The sequence below is a fragment of the Scyliorhinus torazame genome, chromosome 13, assembly GCF_047496885.1.
Source record: "Scyliorhinus torazame isolate Kashiwa2021f chromosome 13, sScyTor2.1, whole genome shotgun sequence".
Taxonomy (NCBI): domain Eukaryota; kingdom Metazoa; phylum Chordata; class Chondrichthyes; order Carcharhiniformes; family Scyliorhinidae; genus Scyliorhinus; species Scyliorhinus torazame.
In genome coordinates this window covers 373,404-395,816 of record NC_092719.1, presented here as the reverse complement: position 1 = coordinate 395,816, position 22,413 = coordinate 373,404, and the positions used below count along the sequence as shown (strand labels likewise).

Sequence of the window (22,413 nt, the reverse complement as noted above, 5' to 3'; positions counted from 1 at the left end):
TAGTGGATGCATTGGTTGTAACTTTCCAAAAATACTTGGACTCTGGAGAAGTGCCGGAGAATTCGAAAACTGCCAAAGTGAGTCCCCTATACCAAAAGGGAGGGAGGCAAAGAGCGGGTAACTGTAGGCCAATTTACCTGACATCTATTGTTGGAAAAAGGTTGGAATCAATTATTAAGGAAGTAATAGCAACACATTTGGACAATCATAATCTGATTGAGCAGAGTCTGCGTGGCTTCATGGAAGGGAAATGGTGTCTGACTCATTTGTTCGAGTTTTTTGAGGAAGTCTCAACCTGAGTGGATAGAGGGGAACCAGTGGATGTGATGTATTTGAACTTCCAGAAAGTGTTTGACAAGGTACCTCACAAAAGATTAAGTCATCAGATAAGAGCCCATGGTGTTGGAGTTAGTGTTTTGGTATGGAGAGAGAATTGGCTAATGGTCAGGAAACGGCGAGTGGCGATAAAGGGGTTCTTTTTTTATGTTGGTGACCTGGAACCAGTGGGGTTCCACACGGATCCGTGCTGGGACCGCAAACTTCAAAATACATATTAATGACTTGGAGGAAGGAATTGAATGTACTGCAGCCAAATTTGCAAACGACACAAAAATATTCATAATCAAAGATCCCTCCCACCCGGGTTATTCTCTCTTCCAACTTCTTCCATCGGGCAGGAGATACAGAAGTCTGAGAACACGCACGAACAGATTCAAAAACAGCTTCTTCCCCACTGTCACCAGACTCCTAAATGACCCTCTTATGGACTGAACTCATTTCTCCATGTATCTTTCCTACTGTTGTTAACACTATGCTCCATAAGCTTCACCCGATGTCTATGTCTGTGTATTTAGAATCATAGAATCCCGACAGTGCAGAAGATGGCCATTCGGTCCATCAAGTCTGCTACGACCCTTCAAATGAGCACTCTACCCATTTGTACTCCTTCTGACAGAGGAGGAGGACTATGAGAACATTCCAGTCAATGTTTTTCTTTACTCATGGATTATTTCTCAAATGGTGCTTTTGTTTTGGCCCTGACTGTTATTTAATGTATTTGGCAATTCCCTCACACATGGGGCTGAATTTCATTCCTTTGACGGGTGTCCACCTGCAAGCTGGAGAATGGGTGGGAGCCCAGCATCACTTCCCTCCGAGAGACTTGACACTGTTTAAGAGCAATCAGAGTCCTGCGGCTCTTCAGTACTGGCTTTGCCTCCAGGAGCAGTGACCACTGTCGGCAATACCCTGGGGCCTTCATCATGACGGATCCACAGAGACAGGTGAGGGGGAGGGGCGGGTGCCACTGGCGCAAGGGAGAAGGTGCAGGTCGATGGTGTCTTCAGCACTCCCTCCCCAATGCTGTCCCTCGACTGGGCACTGAATGCCTGTCAACGAGGGTCTCTGCTTGTCGGCTGCTGGAAAAGTGACAAGATATGCTGAGCGACATTCAGAAGTCAATTAAGCGACTGTCGTGGAAATTATAATAAAGACAAATTCCTCGAGGTTCGATTTAAGGAAATTTATTTACACAAATATATTTGCGGAGAGAGAATGTTCCGGCTGCGTCGCCAGGGCACCGCACTCTGAGATTCGATTGAAGAAAGCATATTTTTATAGTCTGAAATAATAGCTTGAAGTAAACAGCCATGTTTATAATAAATAGACCTTGGAAAGTACGTAAGATGAAATACGTAGTATGTATGTTCTTGCCCTTGGCTAAAAACAACTCGAGTACACATTTACTTTCGGAGGACAACGTGATTTCATAATAAGGCCGAGATCAGAATACTAAGCAGTATTTCGTTTATGTTACCTGACCTATTTATTTTCGTTCAAAAGCAGTGTTAAGCTGTAGTCATTTCCCAGCAAGCTTCCAAGTTGGCAACTCATTAATTTCCCTTCCACAGCGACCATTAAACCTTGTGGGTTCAGGAATATTTGGCTTGAAGTGGCTCATTAATGAGTCTAATTGACACCCCACCGCCAGCATTGAGCCCTCCACACCCAGCTCGCCACTAAATTAGGGAGAGTTTTTCCGATAGCAGGAATTGGACAAGGACTCCTGCTCGCTCCCCTCCCCACACCCATCACCATCTCGCCACTCCTGCAGATTGTATAAAATTCTGCCCATGGTCATTAGGCCCTCACAATAAAAGAACAACTGCTGGAAATGGAAAACTAAGTTAATGCTGAAAATGCAATTGTATTGAAAAAGATAATGAACACTTTGGATGGGATCTTTCCCAGAACTCTCAGCTCAGCTGAGCAACACCACAGTCCTCTATCTTCTGTCTCTCTCCTTTGCTCTATTGCATATTCTTCTCAATTGACTATCTATCTCCCTCTCTTCCCCTCATTCTCCCCTTCCAACTTATAGATTGTTTAGATTTTGTCTCTTATTATAAGTTTGTAACTCACAAGAAAGCTGTTGTAAACAAAGAAGGATTTATTTACATATTTACAATAGTCTAAGCAATATTTACATGTTATTTACATGCTCACAATAGTCTGTGTAATATTTAATGCAGCATCTCACTCCCAGTGCACTCCTAGCTAGGGGGATATGTTTCACCAGGCCCTGAGTTGGATCTGCTTTTATACCTTGCTCATATTGAGCCCCAGGGGGTTGGTCTCTGGGAGCTGGGAGTTTGACAGTACCTGGGAGCTCAAACTCCAGGAGACCCAATGGAGGTGATGGTTGTTTTCCTCTGGGTTACGACGGAATGTCTCCCTGTCAGCTGAGTTTCAGACAATGACTTGAGACACCTTCAGATACAGCTCACATGACCCAGGATTGAGTGATGCTGCATCTATTTGGCCATCCTTTGAGCTGTACTGCAATGGGACCACAGTGACAACAAGAGAAAGGCAAAGATCGAAAAATAAATCCAAAACACTGGAGAAATGCAATGTCAGCAAAGTGCAACTACTAAATGTGGAAGTCATTGAACATAACTGACCATTTATTATCGATGTGCTTTTATCAGTTGATCAGAAAACTGAACAATTCTTAGCAAGAGTAATAACCTGTCAGGAGTTGGAATCTTATAACTTTGCTGGCTGTTTCTTATTGTTCTCTTTTTACCTCTTGGCCAAAGGCTAAATGGTTTTCCTCCATCTGTGAAAGTGGCTGTAAAAAAATTGATTCTCTCTTGGAGAAATGTCTGGAAAATGGAAAAGAAACACTGTCACCTGATGAAGCACTGAGAGTTACCACAGACACACTGGACCACAAATCTTCTACTGCACAATCAGTCATGGTCTAGGCTTCTGGGGTCACGTTATCCATGAGCCGAGTGTCTATTGGTATCAATAATTGTGACACAGCAACATTTTACTCAGCAGATAGGGAGAAAGTATTTCCTCTTGTGGAATGATGGAGAATGGGGTAAATGACGGGGCAGAGGTTTAAAGTGATTGGCCAACCAAGCAATGGAGACAGGAATTAACACAGCGAATGGTAAGGATTTTGGAATGCGCTGCCTGCAGGAGTGTGGAGGCAGGATCAGACAAAGCATTCATGAGGGAATTATTTGCAAAGGAAGAACCTGCCGGGTTAGGGAGAGAAGGCAGGAGAATGACATTAAGTGAACTGCTCAATGTGAGAGTCAGTGTAAACAAAATGGGCCAAATGGTCCACAGCATTTTAACAATTCTGCCATTTGTTATTCCCCTTGATTAAAAATCCAACATTTGTGTCTGCTCAGATGGTGCTTCTTATTTTCCTGTCAAGGAAAAACAATTTGATCTTTCTGATTGAAGTTACAGCTTCCAAATGGCATTGCTTGTGTCCAACTCTATTCTCACAGCTGGCTTTGTTCCATATATAGGCGGATGAATTATGAATGGAAAAAAAACTCCACATTCCAGATTGTAAAGTTTGAATCCATTACAGAGCTAAAATAACTGTTGCTCATGGCCTCATCCATAGAAACATAGAAAATAGAAGCAGGAGGAGGCCATTCGGCCCTTCGAGCCTGCTGCGCCAACCATTATGATCACGGCTGATCATCAAGTTCAAGACCCTGACCCCTCCCCCACCCCCCCATATCCCTCGATCCCTTTAGCCCCAAGAGCTGTGTCGAATTCCTTCTTGAAATTACACAACGTTTTGGCCTCAACTACTTTCTGTGGCAGCGAATTCCACAGATTCCCCGCTCTCTGGGTGGAGAAATTTCCCCTCACCTCAGTCCTAAAAGGTTTACCCCTTATCCTCAAACTATGACCCCTAGTTCTGGACTCCCCCACCATCGGGAACATTCTTCCTGAATCTACCCTGTCTAATCATGTTAGAATTTTATAATTCTATCAAATCCCCTCTCACTCTTCTAAACACCAATGAATATAATCCTAACCAATTTAGTCTCTCCTCATATGACAGTCCCGCCATCCCAGGAATCAGCCTGGTAAACCTTCGCTGCACTCCCTCCATAGCAAGAACATCCTTCCTCAGGTAAGGACACCAAAACTGGACACAATACTCCAGGTGTGGCCTCACCAATGCCCTATACATCGACAAAATGGTGGAGTGAGCAGACAGGTGGCAGATGAAGTTCAATGCAGAAAACTGTGAGGTGATTCATTTTGGCAGGAAGACTATGGAGAGTCAGAATAAAATAAAGGGAGAAACTCGAAAGGAGGTGCAGATTTGATGAGCCAAATTAACTCCTCCTGCACAGTAAAGGTTTTTATGAATTTGAACTTGTATTCTGCACTGAGATTGTTACACAATGCAATAGCACAGCCCTGTTACTCAGCACTGAGATTGTTGCACAATGCAATAGCACAGCCCTGTTACTCTGCACTGAGATTGTTGCACAATGCAATAGCACAGCCCTGTTACTCTGCACTGAGATTGTTGCACAATGCAATAGCACAGCCCTGTTACTCTGCACTGAGATTGTTGCACAATGCAATAGCACAGCCCTGTTATTCTTCACTGAGATTGTTGCACAATGCAATAGCACAGCCCTGTTACTCTGCACTGAGATTGTTGCACAGTGCAATAGCACAGCCCTGTTACTCTGCACTGAGATTGTTGAACAATGCAATAGCACAGCCCTGTTACTCAGCACTGAGATTGTTGCACAATGCAATAGCACAGCCCTGTTACTCTGCACTGAGATTGTTGCACAATGCAATAGCACAGCACTGTTACTCTGCACTGAGATTGTTGCACAATGCAATAGCACAGCCCTGTTACTCTGCACTGAGATTGTTGCACAATGCAATAGCACAGCCCTGTTACTCTGCACTGAGATTGTTGCACAATGCAATAGCACAGCCCTGTTACTCTGCACTGAGATTGTTGCACAATGCAATAGCACAGCCCTGTTACTCTGCACAGAGATTGTTGCACAATGCAATAGCACAGCCCTGTTACTCTGCACTGAGATTGTTGCACAATGCAATAGCACAGCCCTGTTACTCAGCACTGAGATTGTTGCACAATGCAATAGCTCAGCCCTGTTACTCAGCACTCAGATTGTTACACAATGCAATAGCACAGCTCTGTTACTCAGCACTGAGATTGTTGCACAATGCAATAGCACAGCCCTGTTACTCAGCACTGAGATTGTTGCACAATGCAATAGCACAGCCCTGTTACTCAGCACTGAGATTGTTCCACAATGCAATAGCACAGCCCTGTTACTCAGCACTGAGATTGTTCCACAATGCAATAGCACAGCACTGTTACTCAGCACTGAGATTGTTGCACAATGCAATAGCACAGCCCTGTTAATCTGCACTGAGATTGTTGCACAATGCAATAGCACAGCACTGTTACTCTGCACTGAGATTGTTGCACAATGCAATAGCACAGCCCTGTTACTCAGCACTGAGATTGTTGCACAATGCAATAGCACAGCCCTGTTACTCTTCACTGAGATTGTTGCACAATGCAATAGCACAGCCCTGTTACTCTGCACTGAGATTGTTGCACAATGCAATAGCACAGCACTGTTACTCTGCTCTGAGATTGTTGCACAATGCAATAGCACTGCCCTGTTACTCAGCACTGAGATTGTTGCACAATGCAATAGCACAGCCCTTTTACTCACCACTGAGATTGTTGCGCAATGCAATAGCACGGCACTGTTACTCTGCACTGAGACTGTTACACAATGCAATAGCACAGCCCTGTTACTCAGCACTGAGATTGTTGCACAATGCAATAGCACGGCACTGTTACTCTGCACTGAGATTGTTGCACAATGCAATAGCACAGCCCTGTTACTCAGCACTGAGATTGTTGCACAATGCAATAGCACAGCCCTGTTACTCTGCACTGAGATTGTTGCACAATGCAATAGCGCAGCCCTGTTACTCAGCACTCAGATTGTTGCACAATGCAATAGCACAGCCCTATTACTCTGCTCTGAGATTGTTGCACAATGCAATAGCACTGCCCTGTTACTCAGCACTGAGATTATTGCACAATGCAATAGCACAGCCCTGTTACTCTTCACTGAGATTGTTGCACAATGCAATAGCACAGCCCTGTTACTCTGCACTGAGATTGTTGCACAATGCAATAGCACAGCACTGTTACTTGGCACTGAGATTGTTGCACAATGCAATAGCACAGCCCTGTTACTCTGCACTGAGATAGTTGCACAATGCAATAGCACAGCTGTTACTCTGCACTGAGATTGTTGCACAATGCAGTAGCACAGCCCTGTTACTCAGCACTGAGATTGTTGCACAATGCAATAGCACTGCCCTGTTACTCAGCAGTGAGATTGTTGCACAATGCAATAGCACAGCCCTGTTACTCTTCATGAGATTGTTGCACAATGCAATAGCACAGCCCTGTTACTCTGCACTGAGATTGTTGCACAATGCAATAGCACAGCACTGTTACTTGGCACTGAGATTGTTGCACAATGCAATAGCACAGCCCTGTTACTCTGCACTGAGATAGTTGCACAATGCAATAGCACGGCACTGTTACTCAGCACTTAGATTGTTGCACAATGCAATAGCACAGCACTGTTACTCAGCACTTAGATTGTTGCACAATGCAATAGCACAGCCCTGTTACTCAGCACTGAGATTGTTGCACAATGCAATAGCACAGCCCTGTTACTCAGCACTGAGATTGTTGCACAATGCAATAGCACGGCACTGTTACTCAGCACTTAGATTGTTGCACAATGCAATAGCACGGCCCTGTTCCTCTGCACTGAGATTGTTGCACAATGCAATAGCACAGCCCTGTTACTCAGCACTGAGATTGTTGCACAATGCAATAGCACAGCCCTTTTACTCACCACTGAGATTGTTGCGCAATGCAATAGCACGGCACTGTTACTCTGCACTGAGACTGTTACACAATGCAATAGCACAGCCCTGTTACTCAGCACTGAGATTGTTGCACAATGCAATAGCATGGCACTGTTACTCTGCACTGAGATTGTTGCACAATGCAATAGCACAGCCCTGTTACTCAGCACTGAGATTGTTGCACAATGCAATAGCACAGCCCTGTTACTCTGCACTGAGATTGTTGCACAATGCAATAGCACAGCCCTGTTACTCAGCACTGAGATTGTTGCACAATGCAATAGCACAGCCCTGTTACTCTGCTCTGAGATTGTTGCACAATGCAATAGCACTGCCCTGTTACTCAGCACTGAGATTGTTGCACAATGCAATAGCACAGCCCTGTTACTCTTCACTGAGATTGTTGCACAATGCAATAGCACAGCCCTGTTACTCAGCACTGAGATTGTTGCACAATGCAATAGCACAGCACTGTTACTTGGCACTGAGATTGTTGCACAAAGCAATAGCACAGCTCTGTTACTCTGCACTGAGATTGTTGCACAATGCAATAGCACAGCACTGTTACTCAGCACTGAGATTGTTGCACAATGCAATAGCACGGCACTGTTACTCAGCACTTAGATTGTTGCACAATGCAATAGCACAGCCCTGTTCCTCTGCACTGAGATTGTTGCACAATGCAATAGCACAGCCCTGTTACTCAGCACTGAGATTGTTGCACAATGCAATAGCACAGCTCTGTTACTCAGCACTGAGATTGTTGCACAATGCAATAGCACAGCTCTGTTACTCAGCACTGAGATTGTTGCACAATACAATAGCTCAGCCCTGTTACTCAGCACTTAGATTGTTGCACAATGCAATAGCACAGCCCTGTTACTCTGCACTGAGATTGTTGCACAATGCAATAGCACAGCACTGTTACTCAGCACTGAGATTGTTGCACAATGCAATAGCACGGCACTGTTACTCAGCACTTAGATTGTTGCACAATGCAATAGCACAGCACTGTTACTCAGCACTGAGATTGTTGCACCATGCAATAGCACAGCCCTGTTACTCTGCACTGAGATTGTTGCACAATGCAATAGCACAGCACTGTTACTCTGCACTGAGATTGTTGCACAATGCAATAGCACAGCCCTGTTACTCAGCACTGAGATTGTTGCACAATGCAATAGCACAGCCCTGTTACTCAGCACTGAGATTGTTGCACAATGCAATAGCACAGCCCTGTTACTCAGCACTGAGATTGTTGCACAATGCAATAGCACAGCCCTGTTACTCAGCACTGAGATTGTTGCACAATGCAATAGCACAGCCCTGTTACTCTGCACTGAGATTGTTGCACAATGCAATAGCACAGCCCTGTTACTCAGCACTGAGATTGTTGCACAATGCAATAGCACAGCCCTGTTACTCAGCACTGAGATTGTTGCACAATGCAATAGCACAGCCCTGTTACTCAGCACTGAGATTGTTGCACAATGCAATAGCACAGCCCTGTTACTCAGCACTGAGATTGTTGCACAATGCAATAGCACAGCCCTGTTACTCAGCACTGAGATTGTTGCACAATGCAATAGCACAGCCCTGTTACTCTGCACTGAGATTGTTGCACAATGCAATAGCACAGCACTGTTACTCAGCACTGAGATTGTTACACAATGCAATAGCACAGCACTGTTACTCAGCACTGAGATTGTTGCACAATGCAATAGCACAGCTCTGTTACTCAGCACTGAGATTGTTGCACAATGCAATAGCACAGCACTGTTACTCAGCACTGAGATTGTTGCACAATGCAATAGCACAGCTCTGTTACTCAGCACTGAGATTGTTACACAATGCAATAGCACAGCACTGTTACTCAGCACTGAGATTGTTGCACAATGCAATAGCACAGCTCTGTTACTCAGCACTGAGATTGTTGCACAATGCAATAGCACAGCACTGTTACTCAGCACTGAGATTGTTGCACAATGCAATAGCACGGCCCTGTTACTCTGCACTGAGATTGTTGCACAATGCAATAGCACAGCCCTGTTACTCTGCACTGAGATTGTTGCACAATGCAATAGCACAGCCCTGTTATTCTGCACTGAGATTGTTGCACAATGCAATAGCACAGCACTGTTACTCAGCACTGAGATTGTTACACAATGCAATAGCACAGCCCTGTTACTCTGCACTGAGATTGTTGCACAATGCAATAGCACAGCACTGTTACTCAGCACTGAGATTGTTGCACAATGCAATAGCACAGCACTGTTACTCTGCACTGAGATTGTTGCACAATGCAATAGCACAGCACTGTTACTCAGCACTGAGATTGTTGCACAATGCAATAGCACAGCTCTGTTACTCAGCACTGAGATTGTTACACAATGCAATAGCACAGCACTGTTACTCAGCACTGAGATTGTTGCACAATGCAATAGCACAGCACTGTTACTCAGCACTGAGATTGTTGCACAATGCAATAGCACAGCTCTGTTACTCAGCACTGAGATTGTTGCACAATGCAATAGCACAGCACTGTTACTCAGCACTGAGATTGTTGCACAATGCAATAGCACAGCTCTGTTACTCAGCACTGAGATTGTTACACAATGCAATAGCACAGCACTGTTACTCAGCACTGAGATTGTTGCACAATGCAATAGCACAGCCCTGTTACTCAGCACTGAGATTGTTGCACAATGCAATAGCACAGCACTGTTACTCAGCACTGAGATTGTTGCACAGTGCAGTAGCACAGCCCTGTTACTCTGCACTGAGATTGTTGCACAATGCAATAGCACAGCACTGTTACTCAGCACTGAGATTGTTGCACAATGCAATAGCACAGCACTGTTACTCAGCACTGAGATTGTTGCACAATGCAATAGCACAGCTCTGTTACTCAGCACTGAGATTGTTACACAATGCAATAGCACAGCACTGTTACTCAGCACTGAGATTGTTGCACAATGCAATAGCACAGTCCTGTTACTCAGCACTGAGATTGTTACACAATGCAATAGCACAGCACTGTTACTCTGCACTGAGATTGTTACACAATGCAATAGCACAGCCCTGTTACTCAGCACTGAGATTGTTGTACAATGCAATAGCACAGCCCTGTTACTCTGCACTGAGATTGTTGCACAATGCAATAGCACAGCCCTGTTACTCTGCACTGAGATTGTTGCACAATGCAATAGCACAGCCCTGTTACTCTGCACTGAGATTGTTGCACAATGCAATAGCACAGCCCTGTTACTCTGCACTGAGATTGTTGCACAATGCAATAGCACAGCTCTGTTACTCAGCACTGAGATTGTTGCACAATGCAATAGCACTGCACTGTTACTCTGCACTGAGATTGTTGCACAATGCAATAGCTCAGCCCTGTTACTCAGCACTGAGATTGTTGCACAATACAATAGCTCAGCCCTGTTACTCAGCACTCAGATTGTTACACAATGCAATAGCTCAGCCCTGTTACTCAGCACTGAGATTGTTGCACAATACAATAGCTCAGCCCTGTTACTCAGCACTGAGATTGTTGCACAATGCAATAGCACAGCACTGTTACTCAGCACTGAGATTGTTGCACAATGCAATAGCACTGTACTGTTACTCAGCACTGAGAGTGTTGCACAATGCAATAGCACGGCACTGTTACTCAGCACTGAGATTGTTGCACAATACAATAGCACAGCCCTGTTACTCAGCACTGAGATTGTTGCACAATGCAATAGCACAGCACTGTTACTCAGCACTGAGATTGTTGCACAATGCAATAGCACAGCCCTGTTACACAGCACTGAGATTGTTGCACAATGCAATAGCACAGCCCTGTTACTCAGCACTGTGATTTTTGCACAATACAAAGCACAGCACTGTTACTCACTACTGAGATTGTTGCACAATGCAATAGCACGGCACTGTTACTCTGCACTGAGATTGTTGCACAATGCAATAGCACAGCCCTGTTACTCAGCACTGAGATTGTTGCACCATGCAATAGCACAGCCCTGTTACTCAGCACTGAGATTGTTGCACAATGCAATAGCACAGCCCTGTTACTCAGCACGAAGATTATTACACAATGCAATAGCACAGCCCTGTTATTCAGCACTTAGATTGTTGCACAATGCAATAGCACAGCCCTGTTACTCTGCACTGAGATTGTTGCACAATGCAATAGCACAGCCCTGTTACTCTGCACTGAGATTGTTGCACAATGCAATAGCACAGCCCTGTTACTCAGCACTGAGATTGTTGCACAATGCAATAGCACAGCCCTGTTACTCAGCACTGAGATTGTTGCACAATGCAATAGCACAGCTCTGGTACTCAGCACTAAGATTGTTACACAATGCAATAGCACAGCCCTGTTACTCAGCACTGAGATTGTTGCACAATGCAATAGCACAGCTCTGGTACTCAGCACTAAGATTATTACACAATGCAATAGCACGGCCCTGTTACTCAGCACTGAGATTGTTGCACAATGCAATAGCACAGTCCTGTTACTCAGCACTGAGATTATTGCACAATGCAATAGCACAGCCCTGTGACTCAGCACTGAGATTTTTGCACAATACAAAGCACAGCACTGTCACTCAGCACTGAGATTGTTGCACAATGCAATAGCACAGCACTGTTACTCAGCACTGAGATTGTTGCACAATGCAATAGCACTGCACTGTTACTCAGCACTGAGAGTGTTGCACAATGCAATAGCACGGCACTGTTACTCAGCACTGAGATTGTTGCACAATACAATAGCACAGCCCTGTTACTCAGCACTGAGATTGTTGCACAATGCAATAGCACAGCACTGTTACTCAGCACTGAGATTGTTGCACAATGCAATAGCACAGCCCTGTTACACAGCACTGAGATTGTTGCACAATGCAATAGCACAGCCCTGTTACTCAGCACTGTGATTTTTGCACAATACAAAGCACAGCACTGTTACTCACTACTGAGATTGTTGCACAATGCAATAGCACGGCACTGTTACTCAGCACTGAGATTGTTGCACAATGCAATAGCACAGCCCTGTTACTCAGCACTGAGATTTTTGCACATTACAAAGCATAGCACTGTTCCTCAGCACTGAGATTGTTGCACAATGCAATAGCACAGCCCTGTTACTCAGCACTGAGATTGTTGCACAATGCAATAGCACAGCCCTGTTACTCTGCACTGAGATTGTTGCACAATGCAATAGCACTGCATTGTTACTCTGCACTGAGATTGTTGCACAATGCAATAGCTCAGCCCTGTTACTCAGCACTGAGATTGTTGCACAATACAATAGCTCAGCCCTGTTACTCAGCACTCAGATTGTTACACAATGCAATAGCACAGCCCTGTTACTCAGCACTGAGATTGTTGCACAATACAATAGCTCAGCCCTGTTACTCAGCACTCAGATTGTTACACAATGCAATAGCACAGCCCTGTTACTCTGCACTGAGATTGTTGCACAATGCAATAGCTCAGCCCTGTTACTCAGCACTGAGATTGTTGCACAATACAATAGCTCAGCCCTGTTACTCAGCACTCAGATTGTTACACAATGCAATAGCTCAGCCCTGTTACTCAGCACTGAGATTGTTGCACAATACAATAGCTCAGCCCTGTTACTCAGCACTGAGATTGTTGCACAATGCAATAGCACAGCACTGTTACTCAGCACTGAGATTGTTGCACAATGCAATAGCACTGCACTGTTACTCAGCACTGAGAGTGTTGCACAATGCAATAGCACGGCACTGTTACTCAGCACTGAGATTGTTGCACAATACAATAGCACAGCCCTGTTACTCAGCACTGAGATTGTTGCACAATGCAATAGCACAGCCCTGTTACACAGCACTGAGATTGTTGCACAATGCAATAGCACAGCCCTGTTACTCAGCACTGTGATTTTTGCACAATACAAAGCACAGCACTGTTACTCACTACTGAGATTGTTGCACAATGCAATAGCACGGCACTGTTACTCAGCACTGAGATTGTTGCACAATGCAATAGCACAGCCCTGTTACTCAGCACTGAGATTTTTGCACATTACAAAGCATAGCACTGTTCCTCAGCACTGAGATTGTTGCACAATGCAATAGCACAGCCCTGTTACTCAGCACTGAGATTGTTGCACAATGCAATAGCACAGCCCTGTTACTCTGCACTGAGATTGTTGCACAATGCAATAGCACTGCATTGTTACTCTGCACTGAGATTGTTGCACAATGCAATAGCTCAGCCCTGTTACTCAGCACTGAGATTGTTGCACAATACAATAGCTCAGCCCTGTTACTCAGCACTCAGATTGTTACACAATGCAATAGCACAGCCCTGTTACTCAGCACTGAGATTGTTGCACAATGCAATAGCACAGCCCTGTTACTCTGCACTGAGATTGTTGCACAATGCAATAGCACAGCCCTGTTACTCTGCACTGGGATTGTTGCACAATGCAATAGCACTGCACTGTTACTCTGCACTGAGATTGTTGCACAATGCAATAGCTCAGCCCTGTTACTCAGCACTGAGATTGTTGCACAATACAATAGCTCAGCCCTGTTACTCAGCACTCAGATTGTTACACAATGCAATAGCTCAGCCCTGTTACTCAGCACTGAGATTGTTGCACAATACAATAGCTCAGCCCTGTTACTCAGCACTCAGATTGTTACACAATGCAATAGCACAGCCCTGTTACTCAGCACTGAGATTGTTGCACAATGCAATAGCACAGCCCTGTTACTCTGCACTGAGATTGTTGCACAATGCAATAGCACAGCCCTGTTACTCTGCACTGGGATTGTTGCACAATGCAATAGCACTGCACTGTTACTCTGCACTGAGATTGTTGCACAATGCAATAGCTCAGCCCTGTTACTCAGCACTGAGATTGTTGCACAATACAATAGCTCAGCCCTGTTACTCAGCACTCAGATTGTTACACAATGCAATAGCACAGCCCTGTTACTCAGCACTGAGATTGTTGCACAATGCAATAGCACAGCTCTGTTACTCAGCACTGAGATTGTTGCACAATGCAATAGCACAGCCCTGTTACTCTGCACTGAGATTGTTGCACAATGCAATAGCACAGCACTGTTACTCAGCACTGAGATTGTTGCACAATGCAATAGCACAGCCCTGTTACTCAGCACTGAGATTGTTGCACAATGCAATAGCACAGCCCTGTTACTCAGCACTGTGATTTTTGCACAATACAAAGCACAGCACTGTTACTCAGTACTGAGATTGTTGCACAATGCAATCACGCATGTGTTACTAAGCTTCTTCTTGAGGTACTGCAAAAATTTGATGAAGAACAAATACTCATATTTAATTTTCCAGTAATTCAAAATATTCCTATCGTTCCCGGTCATTCCAACTTAAATTGGCTTGTGGATGGGTGTGTTGGTCTGATCTCTGATTATTACAGCGTGCACAATAACTTTGAAATGGACTGTGTCCTGAAAAACTGATCATGCATAAGAACTACATTCGAAAGGGGGTTTTGCCAAGCATAATCGACTTCTCAGAATCCACCATGACTTGCACTTTGAAAGCTGAATTGAATGCAAAGTCTAATACTTTTTAAACTAAACCAATTAACACTCATATTTCAGTGAATAGATGACGTACATATTATCCCAACAATTGCCAAAAATAAAATAAAACTCAAAAATATGTTGTAAAACATTTTGTAATGGGCTAAGTATCTATTTCAAATAATTGCTGCAGGCCTCTTAAATATCTGGGATGGCCTTTTGAAAATAACTTGATGCTGAAAAGTTAATGTGAAGCACAAAGCCACTAATCACATCACTAACAGCTGGGAATTGTAATCACTTATTCTTCTGATGTAAAAATTGTTCCTGACTGTGACCTCTCTTAACCTCTGTGGTCCGAGTGTTAACCACATCTTCAATCACAATACACATCTTACCAGCTCTTGTGCAATGGAGATCCTTCTTTGGATTGGTCTCAGATTTCAGATTCAGTTCAGAAAAGGTTTGGCATTTCAACTGTTGTTAATGAAATTGGGTTCTTTCTGTCCACAGGCTGGTCTCAATCAAAAGGCTGAGTTCGGATTATAGATATTTTATTTTAGTTCACCCGGCTTGCAAGCTCCACTCACTCTGATAAAAGGCAGGAGCCAACGTGTCTCTTGAAACTTCCATAGCGAGTGAGACAAAGGGAGGCAAAACATGTGGTCTCATACACATTCACGCAGTATCAAGTTCCACATACACGAATACAAGATTCTTATAGGCCCTTTTCCCACATTCCTTGACCTGGCCATATAATCTAACCTTCACTGACACTGGTCTTGATAGGCCCATTACACATTCCTTCCCTGGGGCCTCTTTCTCCCAGCATCCTTTGCAGCATCCTTTGTGCAAAGAACCGGTCCTAATAGCTCCCATCCCCCTCTTGCCATGCTTTGCCCATCTCTTTGTTCCCTCCCTGCCACCCGAATTAATGTCTATAATGCCCTATCCTATCTGTCTGCTTTCCTATATTAGGGTATACTTCTACACTATCCTAACTGGTCATCCCAGTCTAATGCTTTTTCTTTAGTTCAATTCCTCAGTGTTTGTTTCAAACTTAGAATTTATAGACAAACAACAAAGCTAACCAGCTTTTTATCCATCTCAAGACACTACCTGTAATCCCATGCGCTTTTAATCTGAAATGCAAGACCATGTCGAAAGCCTTCTGAAAATCTAAATAAACCACATCCACCGGTTCTCCCTGGTCAATTCTTCTCATTGCATCTTCAAAGAATTCTAGTAGATTTGTCAAACATCATCTCCCTTTTGTAAATCCATGCTACCTTTGTCTGATTGCATCACTGTTTTTCAAATGCTGTGCTATGAAATCCTTGACTCCAGCAACTTCCCTGCTACTGACGTTAGGCTCACTGGTCTATAGTTCCCTGTTTTCTCTCTACCTCCCGTTTTGAATAGCGGGGTTACATTCGCTACCCTCCAATCTGTAGGAACCATTCCAGAGTCCAAAGAATTTTACTTTGAGGTACTTAATTAATTCTGTATCATTACACATTACCAAGGACAATGTCTGTTCCCTTGTAGGTTCCAGAAGTTCTTTTTCTAAGAAACAGTTTCAAAAGCATTCTATGAACTCATCCTCTGGCTACCTTTGTCAATTTGATTTGTCCAATCAATGTGAAAATTTAAGTCACACACGATCATTGTAATACCTTTCTTGGGAGCCCCTACTATTTTTTGATATGTACTTTGTCCCAGAAATATCTACTGTTAAGGGCCTAACTATTCCCACGAGTGACTTTCTTCCTTTGCCATTTCTTATCTCCACCCAAACTGATTACATCTTGATCTCCTGAACCAAGATCATTTCTCAACATTGTACAGATCTCATCCTTTCTGAACAAAGTTACCCCTGCACTGCTCTCCCTCCCCAAACCCCCCTCCTCACCCCACCCATCCTTTCCTTCCTTCCTGCCTTTCAGGAAACAGTTGCCTTCCACTAGAAGAAAGATCAGCTCCTCAGTTTCATGCAACTGAACTTTCAGCTAATGCTGTCACTCAAAAAATCTTGTCTCCCTGAGAGTATTCTGAAAGTGCACTGAAGGAGAACGTGAAAGATAGTACTGAATCTTTACAGTATTAACCTCATTATCTCAAAATTACTGCTTGTGATCTTCATACACAAACAAACTAAAATTAGTGGGTAACTGGTAATGATAAAAGAACACAACTGGAAAATCTGAGACTTAGTGCATTATCATGATGTTTCTCTGATTCCTGTGTAAAATTTTAATTTAAATGTGCCAGCACCTCAATTAAAATAGCAACAGTGAAATGTTAAACAGTAATAACACCAGCAATAATTTCCTGACTAATAGATGTTCAGGTTTCTAATTACTTCGTTCTCTCAAAAAAACGGTCTAACATTTTCACTGAGAATGCATTCCTCAGCAGCATCAACATTAAGCAATGTCCGATTTAATGTCCAATTATGTCCTCATGTTGATGACCATCACAATGGGAGTTCCCAAAATGTGTCTCCTTATTAAACAATGTAATACAATAATGACATTATTCATGCTTATTCTGAATACTGTTTGTTAAAGATTCTTGTGTAAGAAAGTCTTACAAATCAACCAGAAGTTTCATGTTTGTCGTTACATTTAGAAGTGGAACATTCTATTGCTATGTGTTAATGTTTCAGGCCGATTTCAGGTAAAATTAATTTAATTCATGAATCTCATGTTTATTAATGAATTTGAATATGATTAAACTAAGACGCAAATGAAACTGTTTATTTCCTTCAGGTGTTTTTTACCATAAATAATTAAAACGTTGACCAGTAACTGGATTGATAAAAACAAAATGGATGTTTTTAATAAACGATGTTTGTGTGTTTCAGCCCAAGGAATGGCTCTGCTTGACCTGTCAAACGCAAAGAGCTCTAAGCGGACAACTGGGAAACCTTGGAAAAATGTCGCCTTCCCTTCCAATCTCATCAAAACCGAAACAGGCAGTTCCTGCTCAGTCTGCGCCCAAACAACAATCTCAGAAAGGTCCACCTTCTGCTGGTCCTTCGAAACCTTCTGCAGCGCAACCAACTGTCCCCCAGCCTAAAGAACCACAGCAACAAAAACCAGGTCCTCAACCAACAGCTTTAAAAGAAGCAAAAAAGAAAGAAATGGCAGATAAACTTCCTGCCAAAATATTAGAAATGCCATCTTCAGTCAAACAGGGGAAAGCTTTAGACCAGGAATTAAACATCACAAAACAAGTCACTGGAGAAAAGCCTTCAGCAGTTGAGGACAGGAAGCTTCCAGCAGTGGGGAAAGAAGAGGCTGACAAACAAGGAAAAGAAGCTCGTGCAGCAGAAAGCATGGAGCCAATAGTCAAGAAAGACCTGACGGACGTGAAAACAGCGAAACCAGAAAACATTTCAGTCAGCCACCCAAAACTGCCCTCAGGAGACAGGAAGGTGCAGAATGAGCAGCTAAAAACACCTGAGGCTGCAAAAGAAAAAGCTGCAATGGTAATTAAACATCTTACTTATGTTATTTAGGTTAAAAAAAAGAAGAATGAGGTCCTAAAAGCAGAATATATGGAGCTAGGAAGCAACTTGAAAAATCGGACCTCAAAGATAGTGATCTCAGGATTACTACCAGTGCCATCTGCTGGGCAGAGTAGAAACAGCATGGTCTATCACATGAATACAGCTTTGACAAAGAGTCATCCAGACTCAAATCATTAGCTCCCTTTTCTCTCCACAGATGCTGTCAGACCTGCTGAGATTGTCCAGTATTTTCTGTTTTAATATCGGATGATTACGCGGCTGAAGAGATGGTGTGAGGGGGAAGGTTTCAGATTCCTGGGGCATTAGGACCGGTTCAAACTGGACGGGTTGCACTTGGACAGGACTGGGACTGATACCCTTTGGGGGGGGGGGTAAACTAATATGGTTGGGGGCTGGGAAGCTTTGTAAGGATTCAGAGCAGGGGGAAATCAAGAACAAAAGAAAAAGGCTGCAGGAAAGAGCGGAGTGCAAGTTGACATCTCCGAAGGAAATCGAAACTGCTGTTTGGGTGAGTATAGTTGGGTAGGTACTTACTACAACTAGTGATTATAATTGTTAAGACATTATTCTGTGATTCATTGTTTGTAAGAAATATATTCGATAATTACAAAGAGCAGAGAAGAAGGGCCCAAGTTGATATTGTTTGATATCAAAGAATTAATTTAACTTAAAGGGGTAAGACATGGCAGCAGAGCTGCAAGCCGTGGTTTGCTCTTCCTGCTCCCTGTGGGAGATAAAGAACATTTCCAATTCCCAGGACCAGCATGTGTCCAGCTGCAGCTCCTGGAAGCCCGAGTTTCAGAGCTGGAGCGGCAGCTGGAGACACTGTGGAGCATCCGTGAGGCAGAGAGTGTCAAGGACAGCACGTAGAGAGAGGTGGTCACACCACAGGCTCAGACTCCACAGGCAAGAAGGGAATGGGTGACCACCAGGTAGAGCAAGAGAGCTCAACAGGCAGTGAAGGAATCTCCTGTGATCATTTCCCTGCAAAACAGATATACCGTTTTTGATACTGTTGAGGGGGATTGCCGCTCAGGGGAAAGCAAGTCTTTGCAAGGGTTCAGAGCATGTGGAATCAAGAACAATAGAAAATGACAGAAAGGAGTATAAGAAAAGTGATAGGCAGAGAAATCAAGGGCCAGAATCAGATAATGACACTGTAAAAAATAGTAGGGACAGGACAGGGTACATTAAAAGGACTAGCCTTAAGCTTTTGACCTGAAACAGCAGAGCTTTCAAAATAAAATGAATGAATTAGTTGTGCAAAAAGATGTAAAGGGATATGATATGGTTGGGATTACGGAGACATAGCTCTAAGGTGACCAAGGATGGCAACTAAACATTGAGTGCTATTCAGTTTTTAAGAAGGACAGACAGACAGAAAGGAAAAGGTAGTGGAGTTGCATTGTTGATTACAGACGATATTGATACAATATTAAGAAATGATATTAGCACAGACAATGCGGAATCTGTCTGGGTCGAGTTACGAAACACCAAGGGGCAAAAAACATTCATAGGGATGGTATACCGACCACCAAACTGCAGTGGTGATGTTGGCAATAGCATTAGACAGGAAATCAGAGCTGCATGTGATAAAGGAACATCTCTGATTATGAGTGACTTTAATCTGCATACGGATTGGGTGTATCAATAGAGGAGGAATTTCTGGAGTGTGTACGGGATGGTTTTCTGGAAATATGTTGAGGAACCAACAAGGGAACAGGCCATCTTGGACTGAGAAATGCAATGAGAAATAATTAGTTGGCAATCTAGTTGTAAGAGAACCCTTGGGGAGGAGTGACCATAATCTGGTAGAATTCTTTATCAAGGTGAATAGTGAGGTCATTGATTCTGAGACCAAGGTCCTAAATCTCAAAGGTAACTATGATGGTATGGGGCATGAGTTGGTAATGACGGACTGGGAAACATCACTGAAAGGAAGGACAGCGGACAGGCAATGACAGGCATTCAAGGAACGAATAGGTGAACTCCAAAAGTTGTTTATTCCTATTTGACGCGAGAGTAGAAAGGGAACTGCGGCCAAACTATGGCATACAGGGAAATTAGAGATAGTATTAGATTCAAAGAAGAGACATACAAATTAGCAAGAAAAAGCAATAGACCTGAGGATTGGGAACAGTTTAAAATTCAGCAAAGGCGGACCAAGGGATTGATTCAGAAGGGGAAAATAGAATATGAAAGCAATCTAGCAGGGAATGTAAAAACTGACTGTAAATGTTTCCAAAGGTATGTAAAGAGGAAAAGATTGATAAAAACTAATGTAACGGGGGAATTCGTAACAAGGAAATTTATCCCCATAAATTGTACAGCGGTCATCGTGTTTAGCAATATGTTAATTGTATTTGAAAATTGTACGGCATATTAAACTTGAATTTGCGATAGAATTATCAAACCATAATTGATAAGAGTTGGAATGTTGACAGTCAGCAGTATTTATTCTGTACACAGGTCTGGGAAAGTCAGCACTGGAAGTAATGCCAACAGAAATGAGGCAGCATCTCAGAATGAGGGAAACCTGATAACTGGGGAAGAGAAACACAATGAATAAAGTAAAAAAGAGCCAGAAATAAAATAAAATAACAGAAATAACCAGAAAGGAAACAGTGAGGACATCAAAGATGTGTGTGGAGGTTGAGAAATGGGAAAAGCAATAGTTTTTAATTAAAACAAATATGAGTTGCAGAAATGTTCTGAAATCAATAGACATGGGTGGAGTTCCTACCTAACAGAATGCAACATGCCTTGCATTGCCTGTATACCTAATTCTCACAATCAGGAAAGTACGCCCGAACACTCCCCTCTGTTTGCTTTGACACATACACCGACACATACATTTTACACACTCCTGCGCACACCCCTGCACACACAATCTAACACCTTGTCCAAGTTATATTCTTGCACAGATTCTAGAACGCTCTCCAGCATGAGCTTCTGTACACAGTCCTGCTCACACTCCTGCACCTGTTCTTCTTGTCCCTTGGCCAGACTCTAGCATTCACTCCAGCATGAACTCTTGGACACAATTGCACACACTCCTACACACCTGAGTAGCTCCACTCCTGGCCCTTATAAAGAAGATTCAAAGTTTTCAAGGGGTCCTCTTTACCTTCTTTAAGTTTTACAGAAAATGGATGGAAACCACGGAACAAGTATGTAAATGACACTTCTGACCAGAGTTCGGATAGGCGACCTCGCCAACTCCACTGCAGTTTGAGGTCAAAATATTCAAAATAACTATCTGAAGTAGATTTTTCTCTTCGCTGCTTTGGCTGTTGGGTATCATCTGGGAAAAGTGTAGAATTTTCAGTTGGAATAATTGGACATCTTGAACTAAACCTGCCTGATTTCCTTCCATGCAAAACGGTTGGAAATAAAATTGGAGTTGTTCTGTAATGGGGTTCTGTAATTGTTCTGTAATGTTAACACTTTCCACAGGAGATTTCCTCCTTGATTTTTGCCAAAATGCTGATTAATGTTTGGATAACCCAATATTGGTGTTTTGGACAATAATCTGGGACTTTCAGTGAAGTACTTACCACTCCCTTTTTGGACTTCTATTTGGAACACTACTTTGTAGCAATGAGAACCTGACTTCAGCCCCAATCTGGGACCAATGGCCAGTTCGCTGCTCAGCACACTGAGCTAAATCGCTGGCTTTTAAAGCAGACCAAGGCAGGCCAGCAGCACGGTTCAATTCCCGTACCAGCCTCCCCAAACAGGCGCCGGAATGTGGCGACTAGGGGTGTTTCACAGTAACTTCATTGAAGCCTACTTGTGACAATAAGTGATTTTCATTTTTCATTTTTTTCATTACAAATTATGGAGTTTTACAACCAGAGGGTTATAAAGTTTAATCTATTCTCTTGTCACATTTTCCCTTGACAAGCAACATTATTGTGAATATGATTGCTGAAAATAGCTGTTAAATTGTGAGGGAAATGCAGAGTCACTTAGCCATGGATTCTGCAGGCAACAACATTTAGGTGCAATAAAAAT

The 22,413-nt window shown here is 43.3% G+C and overlaps 1 protein-coding gene across 7 annotated transcripts in view; it reads left to right on the top strand.

Annotated features, from left to right (window-relative positions):
- The window catches only part of pcloa (piccolo presynaptic cytomatrix protein a), a 633,232-nt gene that overhangs the window by 259,124 nt on the left and 351,695 nt on the right, over positions 1–22,413 (top strand). For all 7 annotated transcript variants that reach the window (XR_011934010.1, XM_072470931.1, XM_072470933.1 and 4 more), the window contains exon 4: positions 17,728–18,354. Coding sequence is in view for 6 of the 7 variants with exons in the window: in XM_072470931.1 (XP_072327032.1) it covers positions 17,728–18,354 (627 nt within the window). In the remaining variant the exon portion in view is untranslated. The remainder of the gene's footprint in view (positions 1–17,727; positions 18,355–22,413) is intronic.